Source organism: Thermobia domestica, chromosome 10 (genome assembly GCF_964235325.1).
Source record: "Thermobia domestica chromosome 10, izTheDome1.hap1.1, whole genome shotgun sequence".
NCBI lineage: Eukaryota > Metazoa > Arthropoda > Insecta > Zygentoma > Lepismatidae > Thermobia > Thermobia domestica.
The window spans coordinates 102,031,893-102,058,280 of record NC_137463.1 but is presented as its reverse complement, the minus strand read 5'-3'; the positions used below and the strand labels follow the sequence as shown (position 1 = coordinate 102,058,280).

The window sequence follows — 26,388 nt, the reverse complement described above, 5'->3', positions numbered from 1 at the left end:
TATGGAGAGCAAAGTGACAAACAAGCATGTGCTGGCATTAATACAGTTTCGAAATATTGTATCATTAAGTATTTCAATCAATGTTGCTTTTTTATATATAATTGGTAACAAGTCTTATTATATTTAAAAGAAGAAAAACACATCTGCAAGATTTTTCCCGATTGCAAAGGTTGGCTTCGAGGTTCGAACCTGGTTTACTTTTTCCCGAAGATACCCGAAGTTGGACTTAGAAAATTTTTGCCTCGAAACAGCAATAAAGAATGCGCTCAACCTTTTTGAGACAAGGTGTACGTCTGTATAGTAACAAGAGCTCAGACAGCCTACTTGCTTCTTCCTTCTCAAAGAAAGCGCCTTAGAGGGTTTATTGGGGACAGTTAATATCCCAGTTTCACCTACATTGTAGATGTCTCTAGGTGAAAGTTTGTGTTTTTTATAAATAAGGTGAAGAATTTATGAACAACATTACGGTTAATGTCCTTTGCTCGAGCTATTGATGTCTTTTCTGGATCTCGCAAAGACATTTCTTCATTTCTGGACAGATTTTTCCCAACCACCTTTTTCTTTCTTAAAATTAGGTTAACACTATTCATGGCTTTGGATTGGATGTAGTAATAAAAGAAATAGTGACCAAAGCTTCAACTCACACTGTATTTTAAACTAAAATGTGTTTTATTAAACTATATTTTATAGTTTAAAATACAGTGTGTGCTGAAACTTTGGTAGTATTTGTTTTGTTAAAATTTTGTGCGATACCATTTTCTTCGGCTAGTTCAGAAGCAAGTTTCCTAAGGTCTGTGAGTGTTATTCCAAACAATCTTTCTTCCATGGTAAGGATATGTGGTACTAGCTCCTCCTTTTGAGCTATAGAAAAAATGGCTTAAATTTACCCAAACCTTTTTTGACAGTAGACTCCGGAGACAGGGCCTTCTGGCGGGCTTTTCTTATTCTATCTTCAAGGGTACTTTGAAGAACATTGCATGAATCAGCCGTTTTTTTATATCCCATTCTACCAGTCAGCATATTTTGAGTAGCCCCAATCATTCCTCCTTCTGATCAGCTCTGCCTATTTGTTTTTCCCTCGTATTTCTTCCTCCTGGGCATTATGCAATCTGCAAATGTATTTAAAAACAGTAGTATGATAAGTTTTTGACGGAAAGTAGTTTTCTAAAGTCATAAATAAATATACTTCTATAAAGCTGCTATCTGTAAATACCATACTTGAATGTAGATGCATCATTCAGGTGGTTCACTCGTTCCAGTATGCTTTTTTTTTTTTAAAAAAAAAAAAAGCATTAAAATTTAAAAGTTTTATCAAAAAGTTTGATCAACGTTTTATTTCAACAATAATATGAGTAATACATTAACATTTGTTCTATTATATGTTAGTTTCCCATTCAGTTTCTAAGAGTTTAATTCTCTTTTTTTAAAAAAATTAATTGAAAAGGCATTCCACACATTAGTCAATGTTAACAATTTTATGTCCGATTCTTACTTCACAGTTATTGATATGGCATATGGTAAAAATTGAAACCTCCTGTATTGGATAATTTACAAGTGTAGCCCTGATACAATTTCCTAATGAAATTGGAAATATAAGTTACACATTGCCATGAAGGATTCGACACCGTGCACTTTAGCATTTCACACGTGGAAGAGATGAACCTCATGCACACGCTCTTATTCTTAATTCACATTTTAAAGTTTAATATTAACACAATTGCAGAAAATAATATTTTATACATAACTTATGAAAATGAATATTCTTATTATATATACATAATCCGTAACGGATTCTTATATATTTTTAACAGTCTATCAATAAATGAAATAAACACATTCAACCGCAAGAAAACGAGTTGTCCAAAACCGGATACTACCCGGTTCTGCCCGACTGTTGAGGTTATGGTTTTATCCTACCACGTCATTACTCAGAATTACAGGTCTAGCACCTTCCAAAGAACACAAAAGTCCTGATTCAAGACATGAAATAACAGCAGAAAGAGGTGTTATTATATGTTGTATACTCACATAAGTTAATCTTCTAGTGGTTAAAAACAGCAGTACATTATAGATGGGCGAAAAATCAAAACTTTACTACACAAATTCTTCAACACATAGCCAACGATAAAGGAGCCAGTTACTCAGCTTTCTCGTAAACTAAGAATGACATGGCAGCTGTTTGCAACTAATTCCATGCGTTGGCTGACATATGGCAGCACTAATATAGCCAAAAAATCCAGGTCCCAGTTTTATCCGACTTTCCCCTAAATATTACCAAACCTGGTTTTAGTACAATAACACGTTGAAGATGGTATATTTTGCAAGGCGATAATCTACCACGAAAACATTTTTTGCTGTCTTTAGTGTCTTAGTTTTATAGTGATAAACATTGCAACTGGAAACAGTTGGTCTCTACCACTTCCGGTATCAATAAACGGTTAAGAGATGAGATGGAACCTATTCTTGAGACGCTGAATAGATTCTAAAACAATTTTCCTGATATACTGTACAGTTTTTTCTTTATGGAAATCAGTATACATCGGAAGTAATAGTAAATTTTACTATTTTCTTTTTAAGTACAGCATTATGGGTGCAGATTATGTGTTTTCTTTATATCTATTCACGAAAACTCTTGTCTTTATCTATCACCGTTTTTGATTGGAACCGAAAGTTCTAGTAAATATTTACAACTTCCGGTTTAAGTACAGTAATACAGGCAAAGTTATATCTTTAAATCGGATGCTGAATCGATTTCAAGTAATTGCTTGTGCTCAGGGTTGAATTCAGGGGGTAGCCCGGGGGAGAATCTCCCCCCCGAAGAAAATTCATTCCCCCCCGGAGAAACAAAAAATTTCAGTCACAAAATGTAGAAATTACTTCATCCAATTATTTGCTTTTCTTTCCGTGCACGTGCAGACGAAATCCGATCTCTCAATATACATATAAATGACGCAGACCCATTCTATATAAATAGTAAACTTGTAACATCTAAGATAGAATACCAAATAGCCAATAAAACTTGTATTTCTTAACGCTATGACCGAGTTTGACAGAACATGAAATTGTTAACTGTTGAAGAAAGGTTTGTATTTTAGTAGGTACTATACTCTCGCCCTATATTATATATTAGTAGGTAGCACTAGCACAGATTGAGATAGGAAAGGAAAGATAGGGAAGATCTTTCGATCATTCCATATTATATCTGATGTCAGCAGACTTCAGTTCTTGAAAATGTACAGTTCTTGCGTTATTTGAAATAGAGCGCCTAAATCCTATTTCTCGCATCGGAAGTAACAGACATAAATGTGATTTATGATTGTTAAAGTAAACACAGCTTTCTTTAATTAAAAATAAGTCATTTAAAGGGTGAGATTCAGAGGTCGTCATTTAGGGGGATCAGGGAGGAACAGTTATCCCTCCTGGGTTAGAGATTTATATAGAATTTAACAATATGATAGTAGTATATAAGTGGAAGATTGCTATTGAAGGTGATGAAGATCTTGCTTAGTGCCATGCCATGGGGGAGGGGCAAGCGGGGCGCCGAAGTAAGGGGCGCAAAATTCGTTAGGGAAAAAGAAAGGAAAACAAGGAAAGAAAAACAGAGGAGTGAAACACAGTACAAAATGAAAGGAAGAAAAGAATAAAAAGTGTTCAAAATCAAGGAAAAGCAGGGTTTACTTTTTAAGATTTTCTTACCTTTCGCGGCTGGTCTGTTGACCTCACTCATATATACGGGGGTGCCGTCGTATACTCTCGCGCCAAGCGCTGATTTTCCACGGCACGGCACTAATCCTACTGAAGATTTCGTAAACTAAACTATACCAAGGCTAATATGCTTGATTTAGAATCAGAAGTGTGGGAAAGAATGATAGCTTTTTGTTAAGATATTCCTATGTATGTTTGTTTTAGGACAAAAAAATATTTGAGTTAATTTAAATCTTTTTAAAAACTTCTACATTAGTAACAAAAAGTAACTACTGAATATAGGAAATAATATCAAAAATAGCTACTGTAAGGTCCGTTACACAGTCAAGCGGAGCTCCGCGCTCTGCGCTACGCGTGTGTGCCTACACAGTCATCCGTAGCTACGCGCTACGCGTCACGTGATTACATACAAAATTCTCCTCAGTCAGTGTTGCGAGTCAACATGAGTAAGATCGAAAGGACAATACTGGCTTCTTATTATCTCTGTAAGAAGAGAAAACGAACACAGAAAAATAGGCGGTTCCAAAGTCACCCCTTCGTTACTCAGAGAAGTTTGAAGGGAGCTTTTGTGACTGTGTGTGTAGGTTTGCGACAAAATGAGAAAAAGTTCTTCAATTATTTTCGCATGTCAGTCCGGTCGTTCGATGAATTAATTGGAAAAATTGCGAATCTCAGGATTTTTGTATTCTACGCAAGCGGGATCCCACAAACATGGTCTTAATTCAACTTCTGTAATAAGTCTTTCTGGATCAATCTCCATTTTGGTTTTGCTACTATGCACCTTGCTCTTTACATTTTAAAGGGAAGTTGCTGCTCCGCGCGCGGAGTTCCGCTTGACTATGTAAGCACCTATTTGCTCAATGGCCCTATCCGCCTCGCGGAGGACAGAACGCGGATAGAGCCACGCGGAGGCTGCTCCGCGTGACTATGTATGCATCCATAAAAAACAATAAATAATCTTGTCACGCGGGACTCCGCGTGCGGAGCTCTGCGTGACTGTGTAACGGACCTAAATAGCAGTTAAACTTTAGTGTAAAATATTTTTGTCAGTCTTTATTTAATGTTCTAGATAAAATTAAACGATTGTTTTTTTTAAAATTATAATCTCGCATTGAATATTTATCAGCAATTAGTCTCAATATTAGGTAAGATGTTCATATGAATGGAATTGTTAAATATGCTGCTTTCTTGCAAAAATACAGAAAAACAACCCTTCCCCCCCGAGGAGTTGACATTCCCCCCCGGGTGAAAATGTCTGAATTCAACACTGCTTGTGCTATTAACGTTTTGATCTATTGCGTCTGAAGACAGCTTGCACTATCTGTTGCCATTTTGATTTATTGTGATCAACGTGAAACCGGGAGTACTAATAAGTAATATTAGTTTTAATAGTTTAGTGCAGGTGAAGAAGGTATGTTTTCTTGAGATGTTGAATCGATTTTTAAAAAATGTTTGCTATTACTTATTACTTGTTTAGTTTTAAGGCTATCAACATTGAAACAGGAAGCAATTAATTTGAATCACTTCTTGTTTAAATAGAAGGTTAACGGAGGGAAGTATATCCAATCTCGGAAAGTTTAATCAATAAAAAAAAGTGTCTTTTATCGTTTTACTCTGATATCTACAACAGAGGGACGGGCGAACGGACAATGCCGTTTTATAAAACTTCCGACATTTACGCATAGCCTTGTTCGGAAGTAAAATAATAATTTTTATTATTATCACAAATTTATATTTCCGGAATATTTATGCATACCAAAGTAGCGCAGCGTTATATATATACTAAGTATATACTAACTACTATACTACTTGGGGTAACAGCCCAAATTTCTGGGCCTGAGTCTCTCCACGCCATCTGTTAGCGATTGGTGGAACTACGTCCAGCCTAGCAACGAACGCGTGGTCAACGCGTCGCGTCGCTCTATCGCTAGATGGCGTATCGGGAGCTTTCTACACCTAGTGGTCGTCACGTCTTTTATTCATGTGATTTCCCAGTTTTGTCTCACGACGCTGGGTGGACGCCGAAAATTGGGGAAGCACCGTCCGGGAATCGAACCCGGGACAATGGGTACATGAATTCAACGCTCTAACTACGGGGTCCCCATACTAAGTATATATATATATATATATATATATATATATATATATATATATATATATATATATATGCACTACAATGGTATGCAGAAATATTCCGGAAATATAAATTTGTGATAATAATAAAAATATATACTGTATATTTTACCAATTTTGTTCATGATGAAACAATAGTTTTAACTCATTAATTATTTTTGGCGCAGGAAACCCGGGTTCTATTCCCGGCGGGAGCTCATGTGGTTCTGATTCCACGGTAATCAGTAGGTCCCGTCTCATATAGTCTCGCTGCTGAAAGGAACGGTAAACTCAAAATGAACTCAATAATTATTTTTGTTATAATTATTTAACATCTCTTTGTTGCATTATTTGTAATGCTTATGATTACAAACAGTTTATTTTCATCTGTAAAATGCGCCTTTTGCTTGGCCTTTATACTCCTTTCATATCTGTTAGAAGCCATTGGTTTAAGCATGAATTACGATTTTGCCACTTCAAAACACATAACGAGAAACATGAAATGTAATGAAACGCCTTACTATATGAGTTTGTAATACGCCAGACAATGTTAATGGAATAGTTATCATAATTAATATTTTATCTCAGCCATTGCATATTACATATTCAATTCGTATGTGATTTTCTAATCAATATTAAAAGAAAGAATTATCAACAGAGTTACATAAACAAACGTTCTGTGTATTCTGGTTGTTGGAGGCACGTAAAGAAAAATTAAGAATTTTTCCTCTGTAGGGTTTGATCACAGAAATGTTTCATTGATGAAGTACTAACTGAAACCGTGTTACTATTTGTTATCTCTATGAAATCTGCTATTGGTGTTTGTAATGTTTTTTTAGTTGCATATTATTTTTCGTTTAATGCCAAATAGTTTGTCTGTAGCCAATAATTAGAAATTTCAACTCTTCAACATATACATGGTTTTTCATAAGTCCCATTTTATCTTACAACAAAACTTACGTCAAATAGGTTGATTCCGTCAAGTGATCGATGTTTGAATGATCATAAGTGTCTTCATAGTTACGTGACTAGATATAGAAAGTCTCCCAACGTGGTAGTTTACATGATTGGAATGGTATACCAATTTTAAAGAGACTGGATGAACTTGAGAGCAGCATTGGGTCAAGGATGGAATTATAAACATTTACTACTCCCATTCAGAATCAATCCTCGGGATGTCCAGTTGACAGACATATGCCTCAGTGACTGCACTACCACAGACTTTTGTATAAAACAAAGCATGCTCATTGTTGATAGACAAAAGCTTAGTACTGATGCTGGAATAGCAATTGGTGAATTGTAAGGCAACGTATTTCTCGATTTATCAGAAATCGTTTCTTTATATAACATTTATAATACCAAAGTATTATTCATGTTCAAAATATAGTAAAACAAATTAATGATCTTCAATGCGAAGGCACACAGAGCGATGATGTAACTAATTATTATTGGTAGAGATAGTTCGGTTTAAGAAACGAAATATAAAAAATTTGGAAGAGCAAACGAACAAAATAGTGATGACTAAATAATAATGTCAATACAATTGATTCGCTGTCAGCAATCTGGTACAACATTTTAACATTTTTCTATAGCTCACATTTTTTTCCAATTTTTTGTATGGTATGTACCCTCGAAGAAATATATACTTTGCATCTCAAACTACGTTTGGCAATATTGCACCGAAGGGTAAAAGCTGAAGAAGATACTGCAAGAGAGGTGATGTGCAGGCTTAGTTTTCTGTATTTGCTTTGCAGTTAGGCTATTTAAACGAGCTGTGTGTGCTTTTTGTATTCCTTACTCTCAGCTCCTGGCTGTTTTGCCAAAATGTATGTTTTACATATTTTGCATTGGATTTATCATATTGAATTATCGAAAGAGCCAGTTTCTTCAAGTGGTTATAAAGTATGTTAACACGAGAAAAATATCTAGTTAACGAATGATATGGTTGTTGGCTGATTTCCAGCTCAACCAAAGGTGGGAATTGTGAAGACTACGAAATAATATACGACATTTTACCCCCCAAAATCTTTATTTTATCAAAGATATAGTGCAACATTCCTGTTTTAATCGGTGAAGAATATGTGCTACATTTTGCGGTGAGTGACAATAAAATAATTGGTGGAATAAAAATATGAAATGAAACGGGAAAACCCCAAGATAACCTACAGATATGGAGGACCAAGAAACGAACATTTAACCTGCATAAGATATCTTAAAAGAAAGTAATATTTATTCTTGGACATTTATGGCTATAATTGGTACCAACAAAATGGTGTTCAATCGATAGAGAACTTAACTGTCACCGGACAAAAGTTTGTGTATGCAGGTATAAGAAATCTACCGAATCAGCATTCCAGAAACTCTGATCTTAGAGTAAAGGAGTTGTATTTAGCTCACTGTCAGTAATGAGTTCATAACAAAAAGGTCCATATTAGAAGTAAGTGTTCACAGGTCTCAGCAATACCGAAACTCACTTGTAGCAGATAAATTCCAATAACGTTTCTCCAACGTTACGCGCGCGCGCGCGCGTGTGTGTGTGTCTAAGGTCGGATCCAGAATTTTCTGAGGGAGGAGCACCAATAAATACTACTACATTTGAATTAAATTTGATTTTTCTTAATGACTTTAGGCATCTGTGGTGAATAAAAAATATTGTTTTGCTTGCTGAATTCTTTTGCTTCAACCTTCAGAAAATCGACTTAAACTATTGCTTTTAAGCCCCAAACGGAAACATGACGCAGAAAGTTTCGTATAGTATTGCTATTTTCACTTCTGGTTTCTCATTTTAGATAGTGTATACTTGTATACTTACAACGCAGAGGGAAGGTGCACCCCCTAAATCCGGCCAAATATATATATATATATATATATATATATGCCTGAGATGTAAAATGTCGGTTGTCAACTTTTAGTGCAAATTGAGAGATGATCACATCAGAGATCCGAGTGGCCATTTAGTGTTAAAAAGTTCGTAGTCCACCTACCAATAATTCAAGAAATGCAAAGTAGTATAGGCTAATGTCTGTTGTCCTTTCAAGATTTAGACGTAAAAAAGGATTACTAATCTTAATTCTCTAAATATTGACTTTGTGGCACTCGACATTTCTGAAATGTGCTACACAATTAATTCCAATGTAGGAGGAATATTCTCAAATTTAATCGATTCAAGAAACTAGATTTGTGTATTTATTTTTTGCAAAATTTTTGTACAACGTCAAACTTTCTTCTAATCAATTGTAGCCGACCTACGACAAGCCCATACTTCTTGAATAAAACAAAGTCATCACTTAAATTATAGTTTTGGATAGAAGCTAAGTTATTGCCAAATAGAATCACTTAACGAGAAACTAGAAAACTCGTGAAAAACTCGTCACTATTGAAAAAGTGAATTAATTTTCATTTTCTTTACACTTAAACAGCTTATTATTCTTAAGTCTTCGTATGATGAGAGAACATATAAAAATTAAAAATAAAAACTGTTTTGGAAAATAATGAAAACTGAAAGTTTTTTTCAGCACAATCTTTTAAGGTTTGCATCGAGAAACAGGAGGATTTAATTTAAGATTTAGTGACACATTGAAGACTGTTCATTGTAAAGTGACACAATGTGTATTAAGGATTTACTATCCCTGCTACATACAGTTCTCGATACCTTGAAGTATATATATATATTGAAATGATCTGAAGGTAGACTCAAAATAATGTACACGGGCATTTAACCTTTCACCCTTTTATTATAAAAACGTCAAGCTGAACCACAATCAAAAATTCAAATTTCTCTAAATTAGTGGGGTACAAATTCTGTTTTTAGTGGTACAAATTGGTACATATTGGGTACAAATTCTTGGTACCGTTTTTACTCGAATTGAAAAGGAAAAATGTTGTGCTGGCCAGTTTGACTTCAAGCTGATCTGCCATCGAAAATTCAAATTTCTCGACGTTGGTATGCGTACAAATCATAATTTTTGTAGTAAAAACTGTTACATATTGCGTATAAATTTTTGGTACCGTTTTGATTCGAACTGGAAAGAAAATAAGTTGTGTTGGCCCGCTATCAAAATTCAAATTTCTCGAAAATAGTGTAGGTACAAATTCTAATTTTTGTAGTACGAATTAGTACATATTAGGTACAAATATTTGGTACCATTTAGGTTCAAAATGGAAAGAAAAATAAGTTGTGCGATCCAGCTTGACGTCAAACTTGCCTGCCATCAAAAATTCAAATTTCTTGAAATTGGTGAGAGCAGAAGTTGTAATTTTTGTGGCACAAGTTGGTACATATTGTTTACAAATGTTTGGTACCATTTTGATTCGAATTTGAACTTTGTACAGGTCAGCTTGACTGACATGTACAAATGTATTACTATGTTTCATGTCTTTTCATATCTCACTAACTTACAACAACTATATAATATACAAATCTATTATTTTTGACGAAAACAACATTTGGACACATCTCTATTTACTGTTGTGTTAGATTGATGTGTTCCTTCTATGTCTGCCTTTAGATTATATTAATCATAATGGATTTCATTCAAATTTCCGAAGCCAAAATAGAAACGTGGTAGAGATCTTTCACATCTAGTTTCTAGGTAGGTAAATTAAAAGTGTACAATGATGCATAATGTTCTTTCTTTGGGTTAAAAACACAACAGTTTGTACATAATAATAGACTTTCTGCTACTAATAACTTCGGAATAAATTTACGATTATAAATACTTTTTATTAACTAGAAACAACGTAATTTTTGTACGTTACCAAATACCATATTGAAATTTATCACTGAATTCCGACGTTCGTTGTTGGTAAAAAAAAGAAAAAAAAAGAAAAAAGAAAAAACTTAGAAATAAGAAAACATGTTTACTTTTGACTGTACAACACAGTGCATGGTAATTGCTCACTGCTGCTCACTGCTGATTAATCAACCTTTTATTAACTTGACTTAGTGACGAATTTGTCAATTAGCTGTAATTTCCCAAAAAAAAAAAAAGAAAAAAAAGTCCGTATTTTCTATATTGCCTTTACATGTGTTTCACACTTTCTAGGTTATTCGTATTTCCTCTGCAACTTTACAAAAGAATATATTATTTCCTCTATTAAGTTTCCTAATTTATTTTCTTTTCTGGCGTATTTAATTTATTATATTGAAAATTAGTTTGCAGTTGAAAATTTGTTCTAATACAGAAGCTGTCTTAATATATTATAGTTTTCTTTTCCAACAGATCCCGACGTTTCTCGGCGAAAAACCATAAGTGCACTTCATACCTCTGCAGAGACCAAAGGTTAGTATTCAATTTACATTGAAATGTCCACAAGGGGATCACAAAGCAATGTGCGTTATTGAAATTTTCGGAGGCGGCAGTCAAAAATTATTACTTTAAGTATATAAACTATTTAATAATAAAAATAAATATAACTTATACAAGAACAAAATATTTTAAACGAAACCACAAACAAGAATCAAAGTATTCGAAATCAAAATTTTCTCCAAATAATCAAGCCCCTCTGCTCTCACTAGTTGTACACTCCTACGTATGTCCATTTCTTTATTGTGGATCAACATATTTGGAGATATATGAGGACCACTATGTATATTTTGAGCCTAACAATGAAAAAGCAGTAATTTGTCATTGAAAATTGATTTATTGTTTTCCCAAATATTCTTTATGATCAATACACGTTTGCATTCGTTCGAACCATTTGTCAAAGCATTTTTTCCAATCTTCTTTAGACACCTCCATAATATGGTTTTTGAACGCATCAACGGCTTCTTCCGCCGACGAAAATCGTTGCCCACGCAATTTATTCTTAACATTCGAGAACAAGAAGACATCATTGGATGCCAAGTCAGGACTGTACGGCGGATGTCCCATCAATTCGATTTTTTGAGTGTTCAAATAGTCGGTTGTTAGACGAGATGTGTGCATTGTCTTGATGAAGAATAATCCGACGACACTTGTTTGTTTTTTCCGTATTTGACCGTAGACCTCCGGCAAACAAATTGTTGTGTACCATTCAGAATTTACCGTTCTACGTTCCTCTAAAGGTACCGTTGCCACATGACTAGTTCCCCCCCCCCCCAAACAAAAAACAGGCGACCATTTGTTTCGGTGTGCTCCGAGCTCGAACAACTTTTGTTGGATTTGGTTAATCTTGAAACACCCATACAGTCGACTGCTGTTTACGTTCCTGCTCATATGCATATATTCATGATTCGTCACCTGTTACAATCTTATATACGTCTTTTGAAGCACCGCCGTTGTATTTATTGAGCATTTGTGTGTTCCAATCGGCGCGAGCTTCTTTTTAAGTTTTTGTCAAATTATTTGGGATCCAACGAGAACAAACCTTTCTCATAGCTAAATGATCGTGTAATGTTTTATATATGCTGGAAGAACTAATGCCTAGGGTTGCCTGAATCTCACAGTAAGTCACATGATGATCTTGTAGTATTAGGTTTTGCACAACAAAAAATGTTTTCTTGAATAACAACTGATTTTGGACGAACTTTGCGAATTTTGTCAGTGAGCGAATGGCGACCACGAGAAAAATCGTTGTACCAGCGTTTCACAGTGGCAAAGGGTGGGGTTTCATCGCCAAAGTGGAAGTAAGTTGATCGATGCACTCTTGTGTTGATAATCCACGTCGAAAATCGTAATAAATCATCGCACGGAAATTTTCATGAATTAATTCCATTTTTCTGTTGTCACGCAATCTCCAAGTCAACGTAAACAACACAAATAAACCTATAGACAAAACATTTGAAGTACGTTATGGTCAACAATGTCAAATATTTCTATGCAAACAAAAAATAGCGTCTAACTACAATCTGTGCTGCCAAGGCTCAAAATATAAATAGTGGCCCTCGTATTCTGTGACATATCAACAGATAGCAGCACAAGACTGCTCGAACAGTTACAGGGAGCATCCACCTTCATAAGTTACTATGCTAAGAGACGTCGTACTATGTGCATCGGTAGCTGTGCAGCTCGTGTTATTCTTATCCCGTGCGTTACCATTTTTTTGTCAAAAGTGCAGAAAACTTCAACAGACCGCCAATAAGAGTTCTACTGCCATGTTTTGATGTATCGGGGGCAAAGCCAACGACCTGACCTATGACATACGAGTAAGTGGTTGCTCCATAACGGCAATACATCATTCGATCATTCTCTCCTCACACGTGAGTTCCTCGCAAGACACATGATTTCCCCTCCGTACTCACCGTACATTTACTATTCATATGTGGCTCCCTTAGCCTTCATCCTATTCCCCCCGTGACAATGTATGCCCGTAGACAAATAAATTAGTACTTTTGTTTAACAGCAGATCCAATTCCAAAACCTTTTGATACCACACCACATTAGGTAAAGAAAATCTCGGTCTGATTTCCACTTGCTGGCAGTGTATGAATGAGCTCTCGACATCTTTTGCTTGAAATGAAAAAAAAGGTACCTATGGTATTAGTCAGATGAAACAGGGACTTTGCGGAGAGCACGTCAAACATGGAAACCCTAACAGCAATATATATATATATATATATATATATATATATATATATATATATATATATATATATAGCGAGAGAGAGAGAGAGAGAGAATATGTGTGTGTATATATGTTTGTCTTGCATACTTTAGTATGTAGTATAGCATAGAAAGAGACGCAGATGAAACGGAGAGACAAATTAAGTGTGATGTAAATAAGAGTACAACAGCGGTTTAATAAGCTCTAAAGCGTCACGGAGTAGAAGTCTCAATTTCAATCAATAGATATCAACTACTTCAGGATGTTTACTACCATCTAACTGCGAGATATGTAACACTAATGCCATTCTTTCAATAGTAGATAGTCGGATTGAATATCTACCGTTACAGTCACCATTGCGCGTGAAGATGGAAACGTATTGGCTTCTCGAATGAACGTGGCTAAGAAAATCGCTTTAGTCATTTTATCTCAGAAAGCAGAAATAAAAATAAAAAAAAACTTCCGTTCGAAATTACCACGTGGAGTAACGGGCCAACGTATGTACTAATATTACAAAATTATAAGTCTCATTCGCGTGCTCCTAATAAACTTAAAATTTTAAATACATTTCTGTAGGGATATCCATAGGGTATAGAAAATAATTTAGTGAAGTTGACTATTAAGGCCGATAATGGTTAAATATGGGAGGGATTGAGAGAAGCATTCAATAGATATACAAAAATATTTCAAACAGCTTGGAATATGGTATGAAGCGTCGCATAGTTGACTGGAATTGACTGAAATCCCAGAAAGCTGATCTAACGTTAAAAAAAGGAGAGAATTTGTAGGGCTTGTGTCGTATAGTAGATTGCTTGAAGTATCAAATTTCGTTAAAATATCCGTCCTTTTATTATACCTGCGGAGCAGGCAGTCATTTGAAAAGTGCACTTTAACTGGTTCGGATATAGTGAACGTGAAGGAGAAAAAAAACACTTTGATATAAAGTATCATAACTTTGTTAATTTTTAACATTTTCTGTATTTTAAAAATGAATAAAATAGATAAAGATATGTAGAATTGACACTTAAATAATTTAAGTTTAGAAAACAATTGAAGTTAAAACAAATTATCATAAAAGTTAACGAAAAATGAGGAAAAATTCAGGTTAAAAAGAAGATAAATGTAGAAAAACAAGTATAAATTACCCCTAATTCTATTGACATATTGATTTTACGAATTTTACGACACACGGAATACTATAAGCTAACGGAATTCTCACTCTCTCTCTCTCTCTCTCTCTCTCTCTCTCTCTCTCACACACACACACACACACACACACATAAATAAAAACAGTTGCCCATAGGTGCCCTTGCAAAATTTATGCATATGTTGTTTTCCAATAGATATCGAATACCTATTTTTAACAATTATTAGTAATTTCAAATATAGTAATAACAACTCTATATGTTATTTTTATATCGCAGTTTACATCATAACCATTTTGAATGTTGAAATTCTGACTGTATAATCGTTATCAGTGACCTCAAAAATATGATCAATTAGTTTTCAGTCTATTTGGAGAATTTGTAAAACATTTTTCCTGCCATGTATATTTTATTTTTGACCCCACCAGAGACTTAAAAAAAACGAGATCATTAGTTTTCAGCCTATTTAAAGAATTTTAGGAAAAAAACTTTTGCTCACCTTATTGAACCAGCGATTTTGAATTTTGGATTTTTGACCTCATAATCGCTATCAACAACCTCAAATACTTATATATTCATACTATTATACAAACTGAACAATGTTTTCACATTTTAACCAGCCTTTTGGGATTTCAGCCTATTGTGGTTGCAATATATCTAAGATGAGTTCACTACGGCTCAGTTTATTTCTGGCGGTACGCAACGGTTTGACTTACCAGCACCTTTTTAAATATTATTTCCTCTTCTGACTTAAAAAGGGGTTGAGAAACTTAGAAAATACGAAATAGTAAATATATATTTTTATTGAAAATCAAGAGTTTTTATTGTTTACTTTTCTTTTTTTCTTTTAAGACAAAGAGTTGCGAATGTTTGTTTCTTCTTGAAGTCATTTAATTGTATTCAGGAACCAGAAATATTTGGGCCCTTCTGTCTCTCGCTTTCTGGCACGTCCTCGCGTCTCCCTGGTTTTAATTTCTTTTTCGCACGGTAATACAACCCATAAAGGCTCTAAAACCAAACTTTTTTTTCTTTCGGAAAAGACTGACGTCCCACAACGAAATGATTCCAACAAATTTGTCTGTCGCTGAAGTTTGACTAAACTAAAAGCCAGTACAAAAATTCTGTTGGGACTCTACCTCTGTACTTTCTGGCCAGTTCCTATTTTAGTGTATCCAATTATATACAGTAGGGCGTCGATAATCCGAACACGGTCCCTAGAAGCTTTTTACATTTTCTCATAGCGCTAGCGATGAACAAAGAATAGGGTTGTCCTTCTACGTTGTGTCAAGTCAGTGTTTTTACAAAAGATCATTCATATGTAATTGTTTATCATACATATTTTTATTTTTATGTTCACTAAAGCCTATAAAAGTTAAGTTTTAAGTGTGAGTTCCAAAAATAGTGTAATTTAGAGTACGAACAGGTTCTTCAGAAACATTAAATGTAAGTAGTCTCACATACGGTATTGTGATTACTGTATCTACTGTATAACCACTGTATAGATAAAAGAACATACCGTACAGTATATTTAACCCTAAATGGTATTTTCTTGGTCATTTTTGAAAATCCGAACTACCTGTGGTCCCAATTAGTTCAAATTTTTAACTTGCTACTGTAACTGTTTTTAGTCATTATTTATTTATTTTAGATTAGGAAGAGGATTAAGTGAAAATATCCCCTAGATTTTTTTCGCGAAGTTTATGCATTAATTTCGTAGAGTTTTGTGGAACATTTTGGTAGCAGAACATTATGTGAACAATGTACTTGTGTGTGTTGTTATTGAAATTCAGTATTTGTGGAACTCTTGATGCCTTTTGAAATCAAACAGCAGCTGCTTACTCTCGCCCGTTTACAAAAATAGAAAAAGGAAGAACAAATCACTAAAAAATATAGATTATCATTACGTTTATTATCATAGAATTAAGATGTAAGAATCAGACAATTTTAAAGCATCTTTATATATAAGAGTTTTTAGTTACATGACTGTTGTGATATGCTACTGGACATTATTATTATTATTATTATTATTATTATTATTATTATTATTATTATTATTATTATTATTATTATTATTATTATTAGTACTACACAAAATTTCGCAGATATCAGGCGGGAAACTTCCAAAACTTTTGAAACAAAGAAACGCGATTTTCTGGAAGCTAACTTGAAGATAATAGTAAAAATAAAAACATCCGGGACATGTATAAGGGAATCAACGAATTTAAGAAAGGCTATCAACCTAGTGCTTATATATTAAAGAAATCTCACGGTACAGTTCTCACTGACACGGATAGCATCTTAAATAGATGGAAAGATTTCTTTGACGATTTGCTTAACACGCAACTAAAAACTAGTGTGCGTGGAGAAAAGGAGATACACACCGCAGAACCGTTTGTTCCAGAACCCAACCGAATAGAAGTAGAAACCGTTATAAAGAAATTAAAGAAACACAAATCTCCGGGTGTAGATGAAATTCAGGCTGCGTTAATTTTAGCTGGAGGCGAAAAATTGTAGAACAAGATACACAAACTCATTCTCCTTATCTGGAACAAAGAAGAATTGCCACAAGAGTGGAAAGAATCAATCATTGTTCCAATTCACAAGAAAGGCGACAAAACCGCCTGTAATAATTATCGAGGCATTTCTCTTCTGTCAACATCCTATAAAATCCTTTCAAATATTCTATTAGCAAGACTGACCCCATACGCAGATGAAATTATTGGAGATTATGAGTGCGGATTTAGACGAAATCGATCAACTATCGACCAAATATTTACCATTCGCAAAATACTCGAAAAAAAGTGGGAATACAATACCCCGGTACATCAATTATTTATTGATTTTAGGAAGGCGTACGACTCGGTTAGGAGAGAAACATTATACAACGTCCTTATAGAACTTGGAATACCGAGAAAGCTAATTAGATTAATTAAGATATGTTTAAATAAATCCCAAAGTAAAGTCCGGGTAGTAAAATTTTTATGCACGAGCTTTCACGTCGAAAATAGCCTGAAACAAGGAGATGCGTTGTCGCCATTATTATTTAACTTTGTTCTGAAATACGCTATAAGGAAAGTCAGGGCCTCGAGTTGAACGGTATTCACCAGGTTATGGCATATGCTGATGATGTAAATTTAATAGGGGATGATAGGAGAACAATAGAATGAAATGCAGAGATCTTATTAAACGCTTGCAGTGACATGGGTTTAGAAGTAAAATGCAGAGAAAACTAAATACATGGAAGTGCCTCGGGACCGGAATACAGCAAATTATGGATGCGTTAAAATATTAAATAATACTTTTGATAAAGTGGATACTTGCAAATATCTAGGATCAATATTAATAGAGGAAAATCATATTCACGGAGAAATTAAATGTGTACTAAAAGCAGGGAATTTGTGTTACTATTCGGTTCAAAATCTTTTGTCGTCGCGAATTCTGTCGAGAAATTTGAAGCTTAAAATATACAAAACGATAATCATGCCTGTTGTTTTGTATGGCTGCGAAACATGATCACTTACTCTGAGGGAAGAACATAGACTGAAAGTATTTGAGACCAAGATCCTGAGACGAATATTCGGACCCAAGAGGGACGGGAATGGGGAATGGCGGAAACTTCATAACGAGGATATACATAATTTATATATTAATATTGAAAAGAATATATTGAAAAATTTTTCGTAGTGTCTAACTATTGTTCAGAAAACACGTATATTTGTATTACCAAAATTAATTGCTTAATATGTGATTGCAAAACTCGTGTTTGAGTTGATAATTCAGAAAAATTAAATTTTTTACATATATCATGTCTAATCTTAAATATAAAAGTACCCTAACAGTATTTTCAGTGTTAAAAGTAGATGATTAAATAATTTGAATGGAATATTTAAACTTTTTTTTTTTAAATCTTCACTTACAAGCAGTGAATATTTTGTTTAGTTTTTGTCATGAAATTTAGTTACAACTGGATTGAAACAAAATATTCCTATTCACATAAAATTACCAGATTTTAATTTTTATGAAGTAATTACAAGATAAGCACAACTACAGTAATTCAAAGAAAAAATCACAATTACATTCATGAGCATGTTAGTGGGATTTTTTTCTCTAGATCTAAGGGTTTGGGTAATGTAAGATTGAAGGAAAGTTAAGGGAAAATATCTTTTGGAAGCACCTTAATAGTGTAAAGATATCAGTGTTTATTGACTATTGATTAATGTCCTACCTATTAGGTCTTAGTAATAGATTCATTCTTGTCTGAGAATTCAGGGTATGCTTCCTTCCGCAATCTAATGTTTTTCTTGCAGAATTGAAATTGTATATTTTTTATGTAAGTAATTGTGTTAATGTACAGTTTTGTGATAAAGCTGAGAGTGTTCTATTTTCCGATTATCTCACCTTCCTTACGTCAAACGCCTGTTTGCACGAAACCCGTCTCGCCAGCAGCACATTAAGGAAATTTGGTCTTTAAAAACTAGGGATGGCCAGATCTGGATATTTTTGGATCCGGATCCGAGATTTCGGATCTTGGATCCGGATCCGAAAAAACGGATGTTGGATCCGGATCCGAAATTTCGGATCGTGGATCCGGATTCGAGAAACCGAATCTTGGAACCGGATCCGAAATTTCGGATCTTGGATCCAGACCTGAAAAACCGGATCTTGGATCCGGATTCGAAACTCCGTCTCAGAAAATTCGGGTGTTCCGAATCAGCAAAATTTTCGAAATTATTGACAAAGTGATTTTCATTCCTATGCTTAAAATGAGATTTTAAGACACTTTTGGTATCTGATCGTGTGACAGTCTTGCGTTCCCTTCGTCCTGTTGATATTTGGTTTTCGTGCCTTAATATGTCACAATTACTCCAAATTTGATTAAGTAAAACTGTCGACTTAGGTGAGAGCAATCTCATTGTCAGATTCGATTCTAGTGGATACTTGATCGAAAAGGTAGTAAATCTTTTTTAAAGCGGTCGTCCTGATGGAAATTTGTCGTTTGTTTTCTGTAACACTAGTCAAATGCTGGGATGAAACCTTAGTCTCAAGCCCAAGCTTCTTCATTAGACTCAGGCAGCTTACTTTTCTAATTGTTTCTGAGTTATTGTGGTCACTGAATGAGGCCATTTCCTAGTCGTAATGGGCTATTCCATTGCTAATAGAACAGCCCATAAAATATAGATCAAATCAAATTAAGGAGCAACTTCCTTTTCTTGCTCTTGATGAGCTTTTTTTCTTTCTTTAAAAATACGTTTCTCTGTGACCGTACCACTCCAGTTAGAATTAAGAATTGTAGTAGAGATGAAGTTCTAAATGGCAATTAATGTATCAAAATCAATGTATTAATGTACTGTATGTGTATACAAAATAGCATATGGAGCCTCGAGCAGTAACACGTATCTTTGTAATTAGTAATCCACTACTATTAACTCTGCATAGGTTGTATAAGGAGCTATATAATTCATGTAAACACATAGGCGGATGCAGAGGGAGGGCGAAAAGTTGTTCGCCCCTACCCAGCGCCGCCATTTACAGTGTACTTTAGTAGTAATTTGTGGCAATTTCAGATCATCTAAGTAATTTTTCACTGCTAGCATCCCCATCCGCCCCCTAAGAATCCATCCGCCCCCTGCAGGAGTCCGTTCTGGATTCGCCCCTGCGCAAACATAATATACAACTCATTCAAGAGTACATTTTGGTAGCTTTTTAAAATTTTTATCTTAAAGGATTGTCATTTCTCGTGGCTACTTATGCAATTTTGTCCACAGGCATACATGCAATTCCCAGTCATTACGCAAATGCATTTATATACTTAATAGACCTCGGCTAGTTTGGGGCTTCGCCACTAGACCCCGTTACTAGGGCCTCGCACCACAAAAGCCTCTAATCATAATCAATTTTAAAAAGAAATGTCTGGGGATTTGCCCTTAGACCCTCTGATATCTCGTTTGATCGGCCTATGACCTCGTACCTCGTAAACCTACAACCATACCGAATCTCAGTTCAAATATCAAATCGTATGTAATAACATTCCGGTATCCCGAGACATACCGAATTTCAGTGCGAGTACATGGGGGCTTTCCCCCCAGCCCACACATTTGCTCGGTCTGCGGCCTCGCACATCATACGCCTGCAAACATAACGAATTTTTAAGGAGGCGCAGTTGCTCAGTGGTAGAGCGTTCACCTCCGGTGCTTGGAGTTCCTGGTTCGATCCCAGCTCGCGCCGTGTGGACTTTGTGGTGGACAAACACCGTGCTCGTGGGTTTTCTCGGGATTTTCCCGTTTCTTCTCACTTTCTTCATTTCATTTATTTCTCATAATCACCGTCTCATTTAGCCTAACCGGCATAAGCGTGGGACGTAAAACTCAAGGATTTCATTTCATAACGAATTTTTGTTCAAATAAGTTTCATTTCTCTAACATTCCAGGATTCCGAGATATAAAAGTCTTTTCTCCCCGCCCCTTTTCTTCCCCTCTAAGACATACATCAAAAAACGCTTAAGTACATACCTAATTATTTCAAATGTAAAGTCCAAATACCAAATTCTATGTTCCTAACCTTCAGAGGTTCCCAGATATCGACATGTTATTATAATAATTACAATCCCCACGCTCTTTCCTTTCCATTTCTTTTCTTTTCCTTTTTACTAAAACGCCAAAAAACACTGAAACATTTTCAATGAGAAACTCAAATACCAAATTTGAAGTATCTAACGTCAAGAATCATCAATATTTTCCACCCCATTTCCCCCTTCCTCATCGAAATTCCCAAAGTCCTTCCTTAGTGGTATTCTACGTCACAAAGCCTATAAACTGTCCAAATTTCAAGTTTGTAACTTAAGCGATTTGGCCTGTACGGTGATCTGTCACTCACTCACTCAGTCACTCAGGACTTTGTCCTTTTTATATAGAGATATTTAAGATTTTATGGGAAAGCCATGGATTTTGTCCTAAGGTCGCCAGTGTCTTAGAAATGTAATAGCTTTGCTATAAACTATAAGCAATCAACTGACTGATCTGCGTCTATATGTATTATGTAAAATACCGCTTATGATATTTATTTTGCTCGTAATAAAAAAATAGAAATGATGACGAAAATTCAAAGACATCCATGATTTTAGCGTAATGCTGCAGGAGTTCAGATCATTGAATTAATCGTAAGAGCCGACTGTATAAGATAGACTACATTAAATTCCAATGTGGCACAAAGAAAATATGCAGCATTACTATGCAGTTTTTCAACGTTATAACTCAAATATTATCATAGGTCTCACAAACAATCGAATTTTAATCCTAACTCGATTAATATATAACAAGAGGCAGATCTATACAACTACTGACTTGAGATGAAAGTGGCATACTTGTAGTACGTTTAAAGATATACTAAAGACTAAATGATGGGGTGTGCGCAACAGTGGTCTAACTTCGAAAAAGGTGAAATGTGATTTCATGTAATCTTTTGTCATTTAAATTGAATTGTCTTCCCACTGAGTTAGATAAAATTCACCTAGTAAATTTTATACATATGGATAATTTAGTTCTGCGTCTCAATCTAAGGCCTAAAATATTCAAAACAGGAGTCCGAATCTGAACTTCGAAATTTCGGGTGTGGATCCAGGAACTGAATATCTGGATCCAATATTCGAAACTTCGGATCCGGATCCAAGATCCGAAATTCCGGATCCGGATCCAAGATCCGAAATTTCGGATCCGAGATCCGGATCTTATAGGATCCGGATATCCGAGATCCGGATCCGTCTGGCCATCCCTATTAAAAACCCTGGAATATCCGGAAGTGGGGAGTTAAAGTTAGACGGAGATAGTTGTAGTTAACTGTTGGAGTCAGCCAGAGTAAGATAGCCGGAAGGATTCCTTGTGGACAGTTAGTCCATCAGTCGGTTTTAGAACCTCACTTTCAGTTACAGAAAATTTGTCAAATAGCAAAGTATTATAATTCTTCCTGACAGTATTTTGATGCTACTCTAGAATTGTTCTACTATCCATACAACCTATTTCTTTTCTTTCACAGCGGGTATTGATAATTTTGAGCCTGATCCCGCTCACCTTCCTGTAGGAGTTAGCATTAGACATCTCAGGAAAGTTTTTAGCAATGGAAAGGTGGCAGTTAAAGATTTAAATTTGAATTTTTATGAAGATCAAATTACTTCGTTTCTTGGACAAAATGGAGCTGGGAAAACTACAACAATGCAAGTATTTATTTCGTTTTAAGAAGGTATTTGTTGTAAACCTTAATTTTGTTCGATGGAAGCAGTTCCTCAAGTTCAGAATTGTGTATTATTATAGATTGTACAGAGATATGTTAAATTATTTAAGATCGATAAGTGTACGTATGTTCGAATTTTACGTTAAACGTATGTTCTATTTGTTTCACTTGAATGATTAAAATGAACTTCAAATACCAAACAGCAAACACACAATTTCTTGTGCATATATCCTTAGCCTTCTACATGAAACACTTTAAATATGTAGAAGCTTACATCACTAAACAATAAAATGCCAAGTTGTTAAATGATTTATGTAACTTATTAATGTAATGTAACTTGAACTGAGTTGCGAACATGACTCTTCTTACACTTAAGTTGAAGGAAGAATCTATATATAAAAAAAAGAAGGAAAGAAAAAGAAAGATTAAAAGAAAAGATGTAGTCTCAAGAAAAATGTTAAAATATGTAAAACAAAACAAAAGGACTTCATTTCAAAGTGTGGAACTTCGGTAGACTTCAATGCTACACGAATTCAACACTCAAACTTCTAGTAATACATCTGTAACTACCACTTGCAACAGCGTAATAAAATCAGGAAGAAAACTCTTTTTCAAACCTTGAATCCATATCAAAAGGTCGTTAGACCTACTCGCTGTCTCTCACGGTTGTTGTTCTAATGGAATAAATGTTGAAACCGAAAATCACTAATTTGAACCACTTCAGGTATGAATAGAGTGTTAACGGAGGAGATGGAAATTATTCCTTGAAAGCTGGACCTATTAATAAAAGAAACCGCTTCTCAATATCTCTTATAGTTTGTGTCCTATGGAAGTCAGATTCGAAGTTAAAAGAATTCATAAATTTCAACCACTTGCGATTTCGGTAGTCTGTTTCGAGTCGCGCTGACATACTTTTGAGACACTTTATATGGTACGGAAAACTGCTCATCTATTACTAATTTTGTTCTATGGCGATAAATGGTGAAACCGGAAATGGTTAATTTAAATACTTTCTAATTTGTAATAGGGTTAACATTAGTTCTAGTTCAAACCAGAATACTAAAGGTATAGTAATATATGCCTATATTTCAAATTATAAACTAAAACCCTTACAGAAAAAAACTACTAGATACTCATTAAGTACTTCTCACTTTTAGTACACAAAATCATTTAGCACGTACACCCAACCACAAAAGTATCCCTCCCCCCTCAGTGCTCCAATTCCATTACTTGGGGTCCAGGTCATTTGCAGTTGTGAGAACGCCTAGACAGATACAACCCAACTTACACGTAACTTTTCTCGGCACTGACAGCAAGCAGTTGGTTCAGTTGCGAAGCCAAGGGAGGGTCTGGGGGGCAGGCCCCCTTGCTCTAATTCTTTGCCCCACTAGTGGCTCCCCAAACAATTGAAACTACTACCGAAACATCTCTCGACAACAGAGTTACCAACTGCAGAATACCATATGTTGCAATAGTCTGCGTTCCGAGAAAAAAGCTTCAAGCTTGCTTTTGTTAGTAGTACACAAGATTTAATTCATGCAAATCTGTAAGGTGTATGCATTGACTTCACCATTGAACGTTTCCTTTAACCTCTGTTCCTTATCGAGTTATCTTTCTTTTTTGACAAAGAAGCAGATAAAAAGCAAAATCAGTCGGCATTCTCATTCGCTTCGATGTTGAAAGTCACGCTAAAATATGAGGTGCTTACTTACAAATAGCATACACTGCAGTAAAACAACTACACATCTGTTGGACGAAAGAAGTCTTCGTACACTAAGTAATTAATTTCCATTGATTATGGCAACATAGAACAAATGCGTATCATCCATTAAATAATTTGGTGCATCTATACTACTTACTAAAGCCTGGGGAAATGAGACTAACAAAAATCAGATATTCTTTATAAATAAATCGTTCAGAAATATTTTCTTTTAAACAATTTTAACTGTAGCTTAATCCCAAAACTGCTACTACTAGAGAAATTCGGAAGTTTATCACAGAGCCTGTGCTACAATCTTCTGATTACTAACCATCATTTAATATACCGAAACGATACAACTTGGTCATGGCAGTAATTCTATTTTGTGTAAAAGTAATAGTTACTCCCGTGACCAGGTTATATCATCCCGTTATCTTATGTTTAGTAATCAGAGATATATCAGGAGTTTGTGGGACTGGTCAACAGATATTCCATTCAGTAAGTCCAGTCAGTGAATACTCACTTTTATCACAGATTAATATTTGTTCTTCATCAAAATATGCATTTCTGACAAAGTTACATTGTAGGAATTATGCAGAACAGTAAAACAGTGGTGATATGAATTTTCAACGTCATATACTAATTAATGTCCCTCCTTCAAATCTAATCTCAAAACTAACAATATTTATTTAGCATCGATTACAGAATAGTAGCGTTAAGTTATTTAAACTATATTTGAATTTATTTTAAGGCTTTGAAACATCCGAGACTCATAGGATATAAATGAGGAAAATGAGTCAATAGGGCCATAAAAATTTCCCTAGTAACGCCGAGGAAAAACCTTGGTAATCTTCTCAGTCGAAATATTTATCCACGAGGGATCGATCACCCATCTTCCGAATCTTAAGCTGATGTTCTACCGCTGAGCTTTGTCCATTCGGTGTGGTTGTGAATGTTTGTGTATTTGAATTCACATCAAATTCTAAAAACTATTGAACGTAAACAAACGAAAGAAAGAAAAAGGCCACGTATACTTCTTTTGCTGTAAGGAGTCCTGATTGAAATGTCTGTTCTAACACTGTTTGATATTAGGGAAAGAAAAACACATTTCTTCTTTTTGCTTCAAAAAGTGTTCTCTTCATCATTTTAAAAAAGTAAAGGGACATTCATTCCTCAGTTTTAGAGCTCAAGGGTATAAGTAAGCAAAATAATTGAACTACGGCCAGATCAAAACAAGATGCTGCAACCGGGGCAGTTGCCCCAGGTGCCAGCAAACTAATCTATCAGTTTATTGGTGTAGATGTAGATGAAGGGGATGCTAATCGCAAAATTTGCCCTGGGTACCAAATGTCTAGTTTCGTCACTGATTAGGCTACCATATTTTTAGAGCATGAAATCGGGAAATTTTTCTGAAATATTCAGAATACTAGATCATTATTGGCAATTTACTTTAAAGTGAAACTTAAATTTCAAGAGCAAGACTTAAAGTTTAAAGTGGGCTGAGATGGCAAAATAGTGTCCTGTTTAGTGTTGTGTCGATCATGAACGATTCGATCATTATGAACGAATCATGCTGTGAATCAAATGAATTATGATTCTTTCCAGAAATGAATCGATTCTTCAAGTGAATCATTTCTACTTTTCACTGAATTGTTCGCTGAGATCGAAATGTAAGAATTATGAATCAAATTGCAGTGAGCGAATTGGTAGTGTTACTTTTGCAGATGCCACCAAAACAAGGGTTGTGGGAGAAGAGAGAGAGAAACGAAGGAAAGGTGTGCTACCTACCGCACAATGAAGAGTCATATACACACACAAAATAAACAAATATAGTCATTGGACAAGGTAGCCTCAGGCTAAACGTCCATTCCATCCTCCCCCTATGCGGTGTACATAAACAGACGACGTGGAAACTGAAAGGATGGAAGTCGCGTTACTGGAAACAAAGTAATTTTAAAATAAACTTACCTGCTGCTTGCC

At 35.0% G+C, this 26,388-nt stretch overlaps 1 protein-coding gene across 2 annotated transcripts in view; it reads left to right on the top strand.

Annotated features, from left to right (window-relative positions):
• LOC145662607 (phospholipid-transporting ATPase ABCA1-like) overlaps positions 1–26,388 on the top strand; it is a 1,231,974-nt gene that overhangs the window by 643,054 nt on the left and 562,532 nt on the right. For both annotated transcript variants that reach the window (XM_081728328.1, XM_081728326.1), the window contains 2 exons: positions 11,040–11,099; positions 22,515–22,692. In XM_081728328.1, coding sequence (XP_081584454.1) covers positions 11,040–11,099; positions 22,515–22,692 — 238 coding nt within the window. The remainder of the gene's footprint in view (positions 1–11,039; positions 11,100–22,514; positions 22,693–26,388) is intronic.